This window comes from Oryx dammah, unplaced genomic scaffold (genome assembly GCF_014754425.2).
Source record: "Oryx dammah isolate SB20612 unplaced genomic scaffold, SCBI_Odam_1.1 HiC_scaffold_23, whole genome shotgun sequence".
Lineage (NCBI taxonomy): Eukaryota > Metazoa > Chordata > Mammalia > Artiodactyla > Bovidae > Oryx > Oryx dammah.
This window is the reverse complement of record NW_024070207.1, coordinates 93975254-93993479: the sequence shown is the minus strand read 5'-3', so window position 1 is coordinate 93993479 and position 18226 is coordinate 93975254. Positions and strand designations below refer to the sequence as shown.

Below are 18226 nucleotides of genomic sequence, written 5' to 3'. Positions count from 1 at the left end.
ACAGGATAGAAGTCTTTCTACAGGAGTTTGAAATCCATTCAATTGCTCATGTATTTATGAAGCAGCTTTCAGGGCTTTTTCCTGGTAGCTCAGCAGTAAAGAATCAGCTTGTCAATGCAGGAGACACAGGTTCAATCCCTGATCCAGGAAGATCCCACATGTCGCAGAGCAACTAAGCCCGTGTGCCACAACTATTGAGCCTGTGCTCTAGAGCCTGGGAACCACAACTACTGAAGCCCACATGGGTTAGAGCCCATGCTCCACACACAGAAAAGCAGCTTTCATCCTTTTGTGATCATAAATAACTTCAGGATCACAGATTCAGAGTCAGCCTGCCTGCAGAAGCATTCCAGAAGGCAAGTAATTACTCATGTGCTATTCTCTGCCAAATCAGATCCTGGGTACACTTGTCTCCTGGTATAGTGGAGATGTCTCTCCAGATTCATGTTAGCCACAGTACAGCTAATGATAAAATCAGCAACTTGTTAATGTAAGAAGGTAAAGAAAACAGTGGATCCACTTTCAATGCTAGGGTGGGGAGAAAGCGTAATTCTAATGAGCTCTAAGGAGGTGAGGGAACAATTCAAACCCTATTCTGGGAGGCATCTGAGCATTGACTCGACAATCACTACTCAGGAATTCACCAGGTACCCACATACCGTTTCCTGCTGAATAATTCTTTGAAGGTGGCGTCTCATGATGACTGATCCAAGGAATCTCTCAAGCGGAGAACAAAGGTAACTGCCTGCCAGGCCGGGCACGAGGCCTGGCGTTGGAGAAGGCAGCAGCAAAATGTTCAAGGCACTGTGAGTGAGGATGGTAGGGATGGAGGCTGCCCAGGAGCGCTGAGGTAGTTTACGAGGTGGAGGCATGTTTGTTGGCATCGTTTGGGAACCTTTTGGGAAGGAAAACATCATTTTTTTTTTAAACAAACGCATACTATCTCACTGTTCCTTGTTTTGCTTTGCTTTTATATAGCAGTCTGTACTGTTGCTGTTACTCCTTGTGGTGTAACAATCACATATAAGCTTCTTACAGTTACTTTCCTCCCTGCAGCCAGGTCCCTTGCAGTGTGACTTTATGGCAACTGCTTCAAGGATTGATGTCTACTTCTTTACTTGTATTCTGGGCTCACCCTGTCAGCTGCTGTGGCCTACAGAAGGCACTGGAAGTGACACAGTGCCAGCTGTCGGCCTAAGCTTTTACTCACTCTCTTGGAACCCTCTCCGGCCCAGGCGAGCAAGCCCATATTAAGTATGAGACCACACGAAGCAGAGAGAAGCCAGGCCCCCGCCAACCCAGGAGCTGACCACAGATGCACAAGTGAGCCCAGCAGAGCCTGGAAGCTCATCCAGCTGGGCTCAGCCCAAATTGCCAACCTGCAGAACAGCAAGCTGACATATAATTGTTGCTTTAAGCCACAAAAAGTCATGCGGCAAAAGCTAATTAAGATATCTGTACAATTCTTCTGTAGTAATCTGCATAACTATGCCAGTTACCTTGAGGTTATCTTTCAAGGTCCAGTACTGCAGCTAAGTTAGCAGTCACAACAGAGATACAAGACTCTCCTCCAAATCTGGAGAAAACATTCCCCTTCTTCTGCCTAACTTTGCAAATTAACTATCGTTACAACCAACTTATTAAATGAATGAAAGTTTAAGTTGTTAAGTATCCTTATTAAGTCATGACTTTCAAATGTGAGGATGGGATAGGATGATTAAAATAGGTCATTTGTTGGTTATCCTAAAAGCTCACATAAAAATGTTGATGACACTCACTTGTTCCAGCTCGAGGGGAATGAGAAGCATCTGGAACTGGAGAATGTAGTGATGGGTTGGCTGGTGACATCCCAGGCATGCGTGTTGCTGGTGAGGGGCCAGACACTTGAGGAGACCCTGGCCAGTTCCCTGCTCGGCCACTTGGTGACACCATAGTGTATGGAGAACTAGGGTCCAGGGTTCCTGCAAACAAGTAAACAAATGGTTTTCAGGTATTTTAATACCTGAAAAGTATTTGACAATATTCACGTGCTTATACCCTATGTAGTGATAATTTTATTTTTTCTTTCAGAAAGATATTTCACTAAAGCCTGATGGACATGGCACATTTGATCTCTACTTGGTATAGTTTTTGTATTTTTTAACGTGATACAAAAATTAGGAACATGAAAAAAATATTGAGAAAGGATAAAATTTACCTTTACATAAGGTTCAAGATGTATAATACATAACAGTCTCCTTTAGACTATATAGGAAATACTATGGTTGAAAAGATAAAGAAAAAAAAAAACACCTCAAAGCTCCATTAAAGGCAGAAATCTTTTATTTTTAAACTAACCCTGACAAATTATGTTTTCAATCTATTCAGAGAAGGCTGAAGAGAGGGAATTTTCCATTTTCTTTATTTAGTAAAAGACACAGTAACTAAGAAATGAACCAAGAATCAAGTTTTGAAAGCAGTGACTTCCTGAACAATATCAAATTAAAATTTCATCCTGCAGATACTTTTAACATAATTACACCCTTTTGTAACCATCATGAGAAACACTGGGCTGGAAGAAGCACAAGCTGGAATCAAGATTGCTGGGAGAAATATCAAAAACCTCAGATATGCAGATGACACCACCCTTATGGCAGAAAGTGAAGAGGAACTCAAAAGCCTCTTGATGAAAGTGAAAGAGGAGAGTGAAAAAGTTGGCTTAAAGCTCAACATTCAGAAAACGAAGATCATGGCATCCGGTCCCATCACTTCATGGGAAATAGATGGGGAAACAGTGTCACACTTTATTTTGGGGGGCTCCAAAATCACTGCAGATGGTGATTGCAGCCATGAAATTAAAAGACACTTAACTCCTTGGAAGGAAAGTTATGACCAACCTAGACAGCATATTCAAAAGCAGAGACATTACTTTGCCAACAAAGGTCCGTCTAGTCAAGGCTATGGTTTTTCCAGTAGTCATGTAAGGATGTGAGAGTTGGACTGTGAAGAAAGCTGAGTGCCAAAGAATTGATGCTTTTGAACCGTGGTTCAAAAGAGAAGACTCTTGAGAGTCCCTTGGACTGCAAGGAGATCCAACCAGTCCATTCTAAAGGAGATCAGTCCTGGGTGTTCTTTGGAAGGAATGATGCTAAAGCTGAAACTCCCAATACTTTGGCCACCTCATGCGAAGAGTTGACTCACTGGAAAAGACCCTGATGCTGGGAGGGATTGGGAGCAGGAGGAGAAGGGGATGACAGAGGATGAGATGGCTGGATGGCATCACTGACTCAATGGACGTGAGTTTGGGTAAACTCCGGGAGTTGGTGATGGACAGGGAGGCCTGGCGTGCTGCGATTCATGGGGTCGCAAACAGTCGGACACGACTGAGCGACTGAACTGAACTGCACTTGTAACCAAATGACAAAATGAGAAAATACTACCATATATCAGAGAGTAAATGTTCCTTACTTAATCTTACAAATTGGTAAGAAAAAACACAAGAATATAGGGAAAAGATATAAACTAGCAGGTGTAAAATAAGAGACATGAAAAGACTAATGAACATAAGAACTTCACTAATAATCAAAAAAACACACATTAAACAGTAAGATGCCATTTTTTACTTATCAAAGTTACTGAGACTTCTTTAAAAATCACAATACCCTGTGCTGCCAATGATGCAGGAAAACAGACACTCTTGTACGATACTAGGGGAAATTGGCACAGCCTTTCAGGTGAGCAATCTGCAATGTTTCAAAAGCTTTAGAATTTCTCAAACCCTGTGAGACAGCAATTCCACTTCTAGGAACTTACCTAAGAAAATAATCCTGTGAGCAGAGAAGATACCACTTTCAGTTGTGAAAAAAAAAAAAAAAAAAACATTCTAAACATATATTAGGAGAGCAGTTAAATCATGGTATGCCCAGACAAGGGGATACTATGAAGCCATTAGTATGATGATATAGAGTTTTTACTAACAGAAATGCTCCTGCAAATATTCATAGTAAAGAGTTTCACAGGTGCTACCCAGCTGTTGTGCTACCCAACCTGAGGAAGCTCTTTATGTTCAGAACTGGCAGGGGATTCATGATATAGTTAAGTGACAAAAGTAAGGCACTGAACATGGTGTACAGTATGCTGCCATGTACATAAAAGAGAGGGAGAGACCACTCCACATAAAACATCTCGCCAAGAATTCATGAGAAATTAATAATGCCTTTGGGAAGAGGAACTAGGTGGTTTTGGTCAAAGGGAAGGGAAACCTCACTGGCTACCTCTTCTTTATCTATCTGAACAAATTCAAAATAGAAATTTTGAGTTAAAAAATTCAAGTCTCAAAGCAATACATATGATAGGGTCCCAATTTTTTTTGACAGGGTGGTGTTTGAGCAGAGAGACAAGAAGATGGGTAGAGAGCAAGCTACAGCAACAGAGATTCAGGCAAGCAGCAGGTACATGACAGGTCACGTGATGGGGGAAAGAGTTCAAAGCAGACAGACTAACTGGTAGATCTCTTGGTGGTGTTATTAGCAAAAACCTAGTGTTTTCATTTTTGGGGGGCTGAGCCACGCAGCATGTGGGATCTTAGTTTTGAACCTGCGCCCCCTGCAGTGGAAGTGCAGAGTCCTAACCGTTGGACTGCAGGGGGATTGCCAGGAAAAACATATTTTCTTTTGCTATTCCCCCAATATATAAGTGCTAATCTTGCAAAAAGAAAACTTTTATTTCACAAAAACTACTGTCACATCAAACTCTTATGCTCTAACGATTTCTATGTATGGACTCACCATGTGGACTAGCAAAACTGGCCCCTGGTCCTATTGAGATTCCATGCGAGGATGGGGGAGGAGTTGGAACAAATGATGCTGGTGATGGGGCTCTCAAAGCCCCACTCGGGGAGCTGGCAGCATGCAGATTTCCTAATAAAGGAAAATAATTATAGATGATCTTGCAGGACACATATTATGTCCTGACCAAGGGCCCCGAGTTAAGACTATCTACAGACTAAAGAAACAAGTAATAAAGCTCCCAGAAGTAGCACAAAGAAAAACTGGAACAATTTCACCACTAAAAGAGAGATCAACTCCATGGGGCCCCAATTCTAGCTCTTACACTGACTAATGTTTTTTTAAAAAAAATATATGCAGTGTAGCAGTGTACTTTTTTATTCACTCATTCAACAAGAAGGCATGAACATCAATGTCATGCCAAGCATTGTTGTAGGTACTGGGGATGCAGCAGCTACCAAGAAACAAAAATTCTTGCCCTCATGGGAGTTTATATTCCAGCATAATGAGAAAGACAAATACATGTCAGATTATGCTAAGTGCTATGGAGAAAAACAGGGCAACATAAGGGGGATCTATTGTGTGGTGGTGGAGGTAAGTGCTGCTCTTTATATAGAGCAACTTCTTCAAGAAGGGGCTATGTGGGCTGAGACATAAAGTGAAGGATGAGGCATGAGGATATCCAGGGAATAACACACTGAAGGCAAACAGAGGAGCTAGTGCAAAGGCCCCAATAGTAGCAGCAATTAAAATTAACAGGGGGAGGCCAGCGTGGCTGGAACAGCGTGAGCAAGGTGGGGAAGGGGAAATGGAAGACAATTAGGTCACAGAGGTGGGAGGAGGGTTCCAGATTTCACAGGGACTTGTAGGCCGCTTTAAGGACTTAGGGTTTACCCTGAAAGAGATGGGAAGCCACTGCAGAGTTTGGAGCAGAGGAGTCATGACCTAACTTCTGTACCCCAAGGATCATTCTAGCTGCTACTGAAAAACAAGACTATAGGGCAGGGGGCAGGGAAACCAGTCAGAGGCAACTGCAGTTACCTAGGTAAAGATGGTCAGTGACTCGGGAAAGGGTGAAGGCTGAGACACTGAAAAGTGGTTAGGTTCTAGATAAAGTCTGAAGACAGAGCTGACATATTTGGTAACTGACTGACTGTGGATGTGAGAGAAAGGAGTCCAACACGACTCCTACAGCTTTGGCCCAAGTAACAGGAAGGAAGAAGCTGCAACTTGCTGAAATGGGGTGTCTATGGGAGCAGTAGTGGAAATAGCTGGAGGGTGTTAGGAATTTAGTTTCAGCTGTACTGAGTTTCAGATGTTGGTTAAACATCTATCGATACATGGAAATGCTGAACAGAGAGCTGGAAAATAATAGGACTCGAGTTTAACAGAGAGGCCTAGATGGAGATATAAAAAACTGGGAGACATAAGCTTAAGGATGGTGTTTAGCCACAGGACTAACTGTAATTTAGAATTATGAAGGGCAGGAGCTATGACTACCAAAACTATGAATGCAACATTAAAATACTTGCTACATTACCATAATTATCCTCAATACCAGCAGTTTTCAAATTCTCCACTATTATGTAAGAGAACTTCATATTTTTAATGTTATGTAATACCTAATGCAGTATCAGTTCAATACAGTATGAATTCAATATTAACATATTTACATTCAAGAAATATGTTAACTGATTTGGTTAATCTTTAAGTATTATATTTACATCTAGCTGTGTAACCTGGACAAGTGACTTAACTTCTCCATGCCTCATTTTTCCTCTGTTAAATGGGAAATAATAGGACCTATCCCATGGGTTTGCTGTGGAGACTAAAGGGGTAAAGTACTTAGAACAGGGCCTGGTGCAAAGGAAGCACTATAGAACTGTCTGCTACCATAATTATTTCAAAATAATCATCTCTCCTTCTATGTGAAACCAGTCTCAACTCACATCCTAGAAACCCCCCCCTCGGGTGCTGGGTCCCCACTTCCCATTCTCTCCCTTGCTCCCCAGCTGCTCCTCCCTAGGCTCCCACACTGTCTACTGTTGGAACTTCACAGGGGCTGAGTCCCCCACCAGCTCAGCCTTTGGGAACCTTCAATGACACAATGATCCAAGTCTTCATCGGGGGTGCCACCAACTCTGATGAGCAGGGAAGAGCTCGTCTACCCCCAAATCTCATACCAGTCCTCCTTGCTAGCTTGAGCTAGCAGGCTAAGCTTGAGGAGCAGGGCTGTTATTGGGCTCACTGCTGAATCCCCAGCACCCAGCAGCATTAGACACACAGCAAGGGCTTAAAACATACTGTTTTAACATTTCAGTTAAAAGTCTAAATCTGGCATTCTCCAGCAATTTTTACAGTCCACTTCATGAGGCTGCCCACAGAGCCATTTTGCTCGTACAAGCAGGTTGTGCCCTGCTTGACTCTGAGGGCGGGGCACCGTTCACACACACCGGGGCTCTGTCAGCTCCTTCTGTAAGGGAGCTTTCCTGTAAGCAGTCACCGCAGCAGGAAAGCAGTCACACACACTACATACATGGGTGTGGTTGTGTTCCCATGAAACTATTTACAAAAGCAGGTGGTGGGTAGGACATGGCCCACAGGCCTGAGTGTGTCAACCTCTGACACAGATCACGCTGTGACGCAGACCATGCTGTGATTCCTGGAGTTGCACCATGAGTCTGGTTCCGGGTGACAACTCTGCCACTTAATTCAAACCTTTTAAAAGTGCTCCTGAATCACAAACACAGATTTCACAACCCTGCAATAATGAATGAATAGCAAATATCTGGCCATAGACTAGCAAAGCAGTTCTCTCTGAAGTCTCAGGCTATATGTGTAGGATTTCTCACTGTATGTGTGTCTGTTTGGGATCTGAAAGTTGCACATGACAAGAGTTAGTATCTTACCTGGAGACTGTGTATGCATCATAGAGGGAGACTGGTTGACTGTGCTGTGGTAAGATGTAGGGGGTGAAGTAAGAGGATAAGCACCTGATGATCCTGGCTGCTTTGGAAATGGCTGAAAAGAAGAAAATTCCTTGTTGGTAAAATGGCCAACCATGTAGCATATGTGGGCGTGGCTTTCCCCAATCAAGAGCTACAGTGTTAATTAACATTTACATGTCACTGGTTGTCAAATAGGAAAGGTGAGGTGTGAAAATGCCCCAAATTCACACTAGTATTGCAAATTTTAAAAAGCTCCCTTTCAAAGTGTTTTAAAAATAGCAATGTCCCCATTCCCGACTTTGCAATACTACTTTATCCCTCAAGATCTTTTTTTTTTGCTCATTTTATCTACCAAATCACTGATTTATCAGTATTATTTATCTACCATTTCACTGATTCTAAGATCAACTCCCCCCACATTTTAACATCTCTGAAATTATGGTATGTCTTCCAATTCATGCCATGCTCCAGTCTAACTGGCAGCGCTATTTCAGGCAGGACATAAAAACAGTGCACCTTACATTGGTGGCGTTTTAGAGTCAGTGAAAGGATAGTTCAACCTGGTCCCTACTCACTTTCACCTTCATCTCCAGTAACAACAATCCTAGGACAACTCTTCCTAGTGTATTTTTTTAACTAGAGTATGAGTCACATACAACAAAGCACACAAATGCATAGTCTGATGAGGGTTTATAAATGTAATTGCCACATAAGTCAAGATACTGAAGGACATTACCAGAACCCCAGAGTCCTCCCTCCTTCCAAATCTCTTATCGCCTCCCCAAAGGTAAGCAGTACTCTGACTTCCATCACTCAAGCTTGGTTTTGCATCTCATATAAATACTGAATGTACTCATTAGTGTCTGGCTTCTTTTGTTCAACACTGTCGGTGAAAACCATTATTTTGCTGCATGGAGCAACAACATTTTTCTTTTCTGTGAAGTATTTCTGTGTATTGCAGTTTACTCACTCATTCTTCTGTTGTTGGTTATTTGGGTTGTTTATAATTTTTTGCATAAATAATGTTGCTATGAACATTCTTGTATTCTCCGGCCGCATTTCTGTTGTGCATATACCTAAAGTAAAACTGTTAAATCACAGGAATGCATAATGTTCAGTTTTAGCACTCTGAATACTGCTAAACATCACTGCAAGATAGCTGTACCATTTTATACACCTTCTAGTAGTAATTGAGCATTTCAGGGGTCCTGATACCAAATGTTGACAAGGATTACTAATTTTTTTCCTTAAAGCCATTTTTGTGGGTATGGGGTATTAACTCACCCTGGTTTTAATGTATAATTCTGTGGTGCCAGATGACAATGTTCACCTTTTCTGTGCTTACTGGCCATTTGGACATCATCTTTTATGACCTCATGGGTGATCATCCGACATTATTTTAAGTGCATGAGTCTACAGTTAATGCTGTCTCTGGTACTATTTCCTTCCCTTCACTGGAAGCCTCCCACTGTCTCCCTTTGTCATTATTTTTCATATGGCAGTCTTGGGTCCGCCAAGGACCTCCTCGCCTTTTAACACAGAAGTGCAGACACCTGTAGAACCTGTTAAGTAACAGAAATGTGATGCCATGTGCAATATGAAGTAGACATCACCTGTTGCTGCGGTGGTGGTTGGAGTTGTGAGATTAAAGAATCCATCATATCTCCTCCAATGGGAGAAGGGGGATTATCATCCTCATTTACAGACCTTCTTCGAGCATCCTGATTGCTGTCAACAAACATATTCAGGAATGTCTATGGATATAAACAGGTAAAATTTAGATTATTTTACCTAACTTTAGTAAGATATTCTTAATCATTTAGCATGTGTTAATAGAAACAAACATATCATGTCCATCTCTGAAATACAAGTTTGACACATGGCCAGCATCATTAGGCCAACCTAGAAGAGACAGTCATTGTTTTGAAGGAAAGAGGGAAAATTGAGGAAAATGGTTAAACACAACAATAAAAAAATCTAAGTGCTGTTATGTGAACAAAAGTTAAAGAAAGAAGTACATCCTGGTCAAAATATTTTATTAATTGCTGAATCAGAAATGTGGAAAAGAATAAAAAGTTGCATGGTAGGCATGTAAACAACTTCAATGACTTGGAAAATTTCCTATTTGGTGAGAGTTCTCACTTTTTAAGCCAGCAAATATGAAAGAGGAAAACTGTATAAAGAAACGAAGCCATCTTTTTCCTTTTTATTTTATGTAACAATCTTGAACTATCAAGAATGGGATAAGGGTATGTTTTATAGAGTATGTCATCAAAAATTAGGCGAGGCTACCAGAATTTGTGTCTCAATCACAGATTCTTTTTAATACCCTCCACCTGCCCAATCTTCAAAAATATAGATTATAAACTTATCAGAATTACTAAAAAGCTTTTAAAGGTACATAAGTCTGACTTCTAATTAAAGGTAATAGATTATTCACAATACTCATTTCATCTTCTCTCAACAACCCCCTGAAACTCCTAAAAAAAATTTTTAAGCAAAAGTCACAAAGACAAAAAGAATGGGATAAGAGAGAAATAGCAATAAATTCTAGGAGGCTGCAGAGCAGATGGCTGAATGGTAACTGAACTATCCAATGTGAGGAAGTCATTTCCTAGGCAAGCAGTGGGGAAAGCCAAGAAGCAAAGCTATTTCCACCCAGATCTCCAAGATACACAGGAACTGACAGCATCAGACACCTCTGGAAATGAGAATGAAAGAGACTAAAAGCAGAAGGACTGGGTGATCATCTCTTTCCGAGACAGTGAAACCCTCCAGAGCCTCTGTCCTCCCACTGAACGAAGCTGACCTCTACCACTTGGCAGAAGGTCTCTGATTTGGGGGACTCTAGGATCAATTGAGAACTGGGGTACCATATTAAAAACAAAGATTAAAGTTTCCATATTGAATGCTGAGAATCCCAGTTTCCTTCTCTTATTTGCCAAAAATTGGGAGCCAATGCACAACAGCCATGCAGAGTTTTGATATTCTTCTCTTGGTCCTCACACTGGCCCAACAAAGAGATCTAAAGCTACTGACACTGGGAGTTACATCCAATGAAATGGCCCAAGCAGATTGTCCCGCAGTGAAGATCACAGTCAACAAGTCTCACCTTCAAGAGAGGACAATGTAGCCATATAGAACAGATGTCATAAAATGAACTTTGAGAAACAAAAAGAGCTCTCAAATTTTTTCTAAGAAAGATGGCAAAAAAAGTTCTTGATGGAAATGAAAAAATAAAAGGACTGGAGGGAAAATGAGGAAATCTCCTAGAAACAAAGAGATAAAAAAACAGAGAAGATAAGAAAATCAGAGGATATGTCCAGGATCCCTGACATCAGAATAGTGGGGGTACCAAAAAGAGCTCACAGAGAACACAAAGAAAAAGACTTGAGGAATAGCATAAGGAAGTTCCCTAGAACAAAAGGATGTAAGTTTCCAGACTGAAGGAGTCCACTTGTTCACGTAAGGTTGAAGAAGTGGAATGGATTAAACGTCTCAATGGTCACAATAGAAGCTAGGGGACAGTGGAGCAATGCTTTCAAAATTCAATTTTCAAAATGACTGCAATCTAGAATTCTACATCAAGTCCCTCCCTCAACTAGATGAGGTTAACTAAAGCCACTTGCCAATACACAAGGTCTCAAATTAACCTTCCGTGTATCTTCGCCAGGGAGCAACGTAGAGTATTCCACCAAAACAATGAAGTAAACCAAGAAAAAAAAGGGGTTCAAGTTACAGGGCAAGCAACACAAGAGAAATGATAGACTCTCCCGCTTCACCGCCATTTTTGCAGATCCCTAAATCAAAATTAGGCAAAAGGTCTAGAGCGTTTAGAGGTCAGAGACCGTGGAAGAGATGGCTTCAAGATGAAACTGATAAGGTATCTGATTTGTGAACATACTGAGGGGAGAGTTACATACATGGGAGAGACTTTACAGCTGTTAGTGGTAAACACAGAGAGAGCTAATAATTGTAATTAATTATGAATTTTTAAAAAATTAATAATCCCCAGGAAAATAAAATGTTGAGCAAGAAAGGAAAAGTAATCATAGTAAACTTGGTAGAATAGTGTTATAATATTCCTAATAATGTGAACACTGAAAAATTATCTAATTGAAACTGCTACCCTAACCATATTGCAAGGCTGGAGGAAAAGAAGGCAAATGTGTACTGAGAGTAGCCTGGAAAGTGGAAGGGGCATACAAGAAAGAACTAAAAAAGAATTAAATTCTCATCTTCCATTGGAGTCAGATAATGCCCTTAACTAAGAAGTCAACAGGGGACAACAGAGGATGAGATAGCTGGATGGCATCACTGACTCGATGGACATGAGCGTGAGTAAACCCCGGGAGTTGGTGATGGACAGGGAGGGCTGGCGTGCTGCGATTCATGGGGTTGCGAAGAGTCTGACACGACTAAGCGACTGAACTGAAGAAGTCAACAAAGAGCAATGAAAGAATGCTATTTAGAGGTAAAGGTGTGAACTGTACAGAGTAGGAGAACAGCAAGAGTGGGATTAATTTTCAATATAAACTATAAGAACACACAATTGAGCTATCATACCAATATCTCCAGGGGTTGTGGCCTAGGACTCTACATTAAAAAAAAAAAAATTCACAGTTGAACTGATGCTCAAAGCTTCTCAATATTCACTGATAAAGGCTACTTTTAAAGTTCCCTGAAACTCCAAACAGTGAACCGGACTCTCTTGAGTACCTTCCACCTTACTCATTACATTGTAAGGAAATAAAAGGACATTTTATCATTTCATATACATAGGCACAGAACTTCTAGCTCCTTCAGAATAAAGCTACAGAGATGATGAATTACTACTAGAAGTAGTTAGTACTACAGGGAGTAGTAACATGGCTACTCATTCAATTTAAACAGGAAATTGATGCTTTCCCTCATTATTTCCCTCTCAAAGGAATTGTTTTAGGGATCCCATTTATATTTAGTAATTCTGCAACACTAAAGTCCATTACCTTGAGTCCTGGTGCAGGATAAAAGCCTTCAACTAACTTGCTATTATCGAAAAGACTATAGGCCCCATCCCGTATTGCCACAACACCTCGACTTCGGCAGTATATATCAATGCAATACATGTTCCTGAAGGCCAGTCGGATGTGGGTGGACGACTGTGGTAGGATGGAGAAGCACTGGTAGGCAGTGTTGGTTCTCTGGGTCAAGCCCAACATCGGCACAGTGGGTAGTTTGTTGATGGCATTCAACGGTGCCTGAGTATCAAACAGTACCTTCAAGGAACAAACACAGTGAGAGCAGCCAGTTTCTGTACAGATGCTAAAACCTCAGAATCTTCAAGGTAAAAATCATCACAAATGAGACAATCTCCTTCTGGCACATTCTGTAAAAACTTTCATCATTAAAGATGAGTTAAATCCACATGATTTTTTGAGGAGTTTTATATGACACACTGAGTCTTATTTTTAAACAGAAAATAAAGTTAATTACCTGTAATAACTGAACCACATTTGGTGTTTTGTTGAACATTTCTTGAAGCTGATGGAGAATGGTATTATGACAGTTACTGCATCCTGAGTTTGGACCCACAGTTCCCAAAGAAATGTGAAATTTCTGATGGATGGAATTCCACTGGATACTAATCTAAATCAAAAAGATTATGTTTTAGAAACCAAGAAAGGAAGATACAAGGAGAAGAAAAAATAATCTTTAAACACTAAGGCAAAATGCCAAAGATCTAAATGAGGTCTTTTTGGGAAGCACCTTGTTAAGATTAGACTCTGTAAATTCCAGATGTGCTGTCACTATGGATCAGTACATTCACTGAGTGTGTGTGTTAGCCCACTGCTACTAAATTTCTGATATTACTTTATGTGGAAGAGTTCAGAAAGAAACTAGATAGCTGAAATTTGTATACTAAAGTTCTAGGACTTTACATATGGGGTGGGGAAAAAATAAGAACTACAGATTATGGGGAATACCTTCAAGATTAATATAGGATCAAATAATGTTAACAATCATGTGACTAAAAGCGTAGACATACCGTATTGTTCAAGACCATTTGTACATAATCTTCATTATAGTAATCACGCTGCTAAGTAGATTTGAAATCAGTGAAGAAAGAAACACAAATACCAAAAGTACATTACGTTGCCAAAACTCTTTATGAATACACACTCTGAAGAGGGTATAATTTTTGTTTTCAATTTTTAAGAGTTAACCATTACAAAATACTATAACAAAGTATTTAAAAATATCATTTTATCCCTAATTTTTACTTGTAGCCTCAATTATTTCAAGAAAGTTTTCATAACTATTGAGTTCTTGATTTTTTAAAAAGACTTAGGAAAGGAACTTTAGTTTTAAGTAATTCATAAACTTACTGAACTTCCCTTGGTGGTTCCGTAACACAAGATAAGTTTTCGGTAATTATAAACACGAACTTCTGAGAAAATGTTTAGATGAGTGGGTATGTCTAAACAGAAAGAAAACAAAAAGGAATTTAAGATTATACATGCAAAACTTTAAAATATATATGCGAAAAAGAAGAGATCTTGGTAATATTATATGCCTAGATAGAAAGGTCTCTCTTTTTTAAACTAGGTTATAAAGAAAGAAAAAGAAAACAAAAAAAGATCAACAGCATAAATAGTTAGTAGGCTCAAATTTCCATTTAGACAGACAGGGGCAGGGCTGGGCAGTGGGGGAGATGTACTGAAGCACAGTGGTTCAGGGGTTCCAATTCCACCCCTGTCTTTTACTAGCTATGTGAACTTCAGCAAGTTTCTTAAGTCTCTGATTTGTTGTCTTCATTTCTGACACGAGGAATGGTAAATTACTTCCCTCATAGGGTTACTGTGAGGAATGAATGAGTTAATACAAGCAAAGTAGTTATTACATGTATGGCACCTAATAAATTCTCAATAAGCACTACTATAATCTTGTATACCTTTGTGTAAATATTTCTGAATATATACAAATTGTAACAGTAGCTGTCTCCTGGGGAAGGAAACTAAGTCTGAGGTAAAACAGAAACTTTTTACTCAGGATTTTTTTTTTTTTTTAACAATGTACATGTTTTACTTCCTCCAAAGGCATTGGCACAGGGAGGGATACCTGCCCTGGATACCTGCCCTCCCCAACAAGATGATCACTTGTACCTGGTAGAGAACGTGCAAATTCCAACACGCACTCATATAATCGTGCAATGCTATTCCAATCATTAAGGAACATTTCAACCACTTTTCTACCACCAACGGGTTCAGACAACAGGTTTTCATATGTCAGATAAACATGCCGGGATGGTCCTACAAGATTAAGAGAGAAGATTAATAGGAATCAATACTAAAAAAACCCCCAAAAAACAGAAATAGAAATATGCAAAGACAAAAGTGTGTGAAGCATCTCACCTTGTTCCCTGGTAGAAGTGCCATTAAGTGGGCAATTTGCAAACACTAGCTCTGCCACCCACGTGCGGTTATTTCTGCCTTGTAATCGGAAAGTGCAGTCAAGGAGAGAGCGGTCCAGAGCCTTTTGGGTTTCCTCATTTACACCCTTACAGGGAGGAATTCTGGTGATGAAAGAGCATATGAAGTGTACTCCACATCACAGAAAGACAAAAGCACAATTTACACAATGACAGGCAGGGTATCACAATAGAGCTTCGGTTCAAACTCTACTACAAGGTACCTTCTGCAAGAGGAGGAAGCAATTCATAGCAATTCACAACAATTAATAGCATTTAACCCACTTTCATTCCTATCAACGTGAATTAGGACTCTCATTTTAATGGTGATGTTTGCCTTTCTCGTTAATCTGGTTATTAGAAAAGACCACAATTTCTCAGAAAATCAAATATGCTGGCTTTCTATGAAATCTACCTAGAATATCCTCAAGGAAAAGTTAAGGAGAACAAAATATTTTAAGACCAGACTTTGAAGGCAGGATGATCTAGTGAAAAGGACAAGGCTCTGGAATCAGGCACCTGCATCCTAATTCTGGCTCAGCCACATTCACCCTCTCTGAATTTGTTTTGCAAGTATAAAATGAAGATACATAATTACCTTCTGGGTCACTGATTTTAAAACATGATGAAACATATAAAGTGCTTACAGTGGTTGGTTCAGCAGGTATTCAGATATGTTAGTTTCTCCTTGCAGTAAAACCAAGTCTTAATCACTAACCACCATGACAAAATTTCAGGTTCATTATCTCCCCTCACCTCATTATTTCATTATTTCCCCTCCTCTACTGTAGAGGTAACTCATTGTGATGGAGCTATTCATGTAACAACTCATTTACCATACATACTGTCTCTTATATATACCACATATACAAGAGTAATGTATTAGCTTTGGTGTCTTAAAATACCCATCTATCTCTTCTCCTCTTGCAGCTTTATGAACTATCTTATTTGTCATAAAACATTATGAGGTAATATATTTTAGCAGTTTTTTTAGTACTGGATGAAATAATGAGATAACATTTAATTACACGCTATCCTTTAACTCATAGGAAAGAAAGAAGAGTTAATCAGATTTGATATAATTATTATCAAAATCTAAGGCAAAAAACAACAAACGTAACTAGAAATATGGAATTTCGGTTCAGGCCTCTTAGATATAACACCTAAAACAGGACTCCTCAATGTCAGCAATACTGACTTTCTGGGAGAATTCTTTGTTGTTGGGGGGCGGTTGTCCTGTGCAGCCTTGGCCTCTATCTACCAGGTGCCAGTAGCATCTCCCACCCCTTCTCAGTCAATAATAACCAAGAATATCTCCAAACATTGCTAAATGTTCCCTGGCAGGGAAAACTGTTCTGAGGTTGAGAACCACTGACCTAGAATAAACAATTTAAGAGAGCAAAAAGGGTGGAAAGTTTGCTCAAGAGCTCATAACCAGGCACTGCCAGCATGCTGCTCTCGAGACTTGTGTCATCTGTGTGGTGTGATCAAGGCTCTTTTGAATCTGCACAAGGCAACAGCTCCATGAACCAGAGCAGCCTAAGGTGTTTACCATGATATTTTCAGAAATACAGCAAGGAGACCTGCTCAACAGATTTTCATGGAGATAAGTTGAAGAACAGACTATATCTTTAGCAAAGAGGAGAAAAATGTGCTCAGTTTTAAAGCTTTGAAGTATCTACTCATATTCCCACTTAATATGAAAATACCTAGGACTAAAAGCTTCAAAGTTTCTGAAGATTAAATGTATTAAAGCAATTACTTAATTAGATCTAGACCAGATTTTAATAAAATCATATTCAGACATTATTTTTTTCCTTCTTCACATCTATGAAGAAAATACCCCCAATAATGGACATCATGTACCAAACAGATCTCTTTATCTGTTTCTATATATTTTCCTAAGTTTTAAATAAAGAAAACAATAGCCAGGATATAGTAAAAACTTCCTTAAAAATTACTGTGAAATGAAAATTAAAAAATATGAAGTGCTTTCTTTCTAGGTAAGGACTATAATGAATTCTCTTGAGCACAAGAAGAAAGGGGACTGAAACTTCTTTCGTAAAAATGCTGAGAGCAAGACATTTTAAGATTGCTGTAAAACATGAAAAAATAAGAGAACACAAATGTTATCATCTATTAATCTGCAATTGTCAAGAAGAGTAAGAAGAAACACCCTATATTTTAGGCAGCAGTAATATAAAACCAAAGGCAAATAAACTAAAAGTATTACATTTCCTTTTGATGTCTATTGTAAAACCAGCTCGCTCTCTAGAAATCATTTTGTGGACATGGCATTATGGTAGCCAGGCAGGGCAGCTTTTCTAATTCTTCAACTCTTTATCTAAAGTAAGCACCATGACACGTGGGTGGAGTGCATGCTATCTGCTAGACCTTTCCATCTTCCACAGGACAAAGTGATTTGCAAGCAACAAATTGGTTACAAATTGATTCCTGCTGGCTCAAACTGCAGAGCCGTCATGTCTTGGCAGACAGAGAAATTCAATAAATAAAAATTGCTTCTTTGGTTTATATTATTAAGCAACATCTAAGAAACAATACAAATGCAAAAAAGAAAACTGCTTTCTGCACCAAAAAGGCTGACCTCTTAAAAATGGCATTTGAGCTTTGCAAGTCCATCCTGGTCAACTCATAAATCACACATGCTGCCTTAATTTTCCCTCTAAGCATTCACTGGCCCCTGGTCCTCTACCCATTTAGAACCAAGCCCTCTGCACATCTCCTACCATGTACTTCTTCCCAGTGATCTAAGTTACTATCCCAGCTTAATTACTTCCACCTTGGTAGTGACTCATCTATTTCCCCTGCCCAGACCTGTCACCTGAGTTTGAGACACATCCTTGCCTGCCCAAAGAGATGTCTAGACACCTCAAACCTAGCAAAACCTCTTCAAACTCACATCTTCATTCCCTTGTCTCAATAAACACCACCACCGTCCATCATCTGCCCAAGATAAAACTAAGAGTCATCTCTGCCACCTTCTATTCTCTCTCTCTCTCTCTTTCAGTATCACTTATAAAGACTTCATCTCCTAAGTCTTT

The 18226-nt window shown here is 39.8% G+C and overlaps 1 protein-coding gene across 2 annotated transcripts in view; it reads right to left on the bottom strand.

The window, feature by feature from the left end:
- MED14 (mediator complex subunit 14) overlaps positions 1 to 18226 on the bottom strand; it is a 60222-nt gene that overhangs the window by 7115 nt on the left and 34881 nt on the right. The window contains exons 17-26 of one of the 2 annotated variants that reach the window (XM_040266177.1): positions 15109 to 15269; positions 14860 to 15006; positions 14083 to 14174; positions 13190 to 13342; positions 12703 to 12972; positions 9328 to 9468; positions 7676 to 7787; positions 4767 to 4898; positions 1779 to 1961; positions 660 to 895 (exon numbers count right to left, since the gene is read on the bottom strand). In XM_040266177.1, coding sequence (XP_040122111.1) covers positions 660 to 895; positions 1779 to 1961; positions 4767 to 4898; positions 7676 to 7787; positions 9328 to 9468; positions 12703 to 12972; positions 13190 to 13342; positions 14083 to 14174; positions 14860 to 15006; positions 15109 to 15269 — 1627 coding nt within the window. The remainder of the gene's footprint in view (positions 1 to 659; positions 896 to 1778; positions 1962 to 4766; positions 4899 to 7675; positions 7788 to 9327; positions 9469 to 12702; positions 12973 to 13189; positions 13343 to 14082; positions 14175 to 14859; positions 15007 to 15108; positions 15270 to 18226) is intronic. The other variant, XM_040266178.1, reaches the window with a different exon arrangement.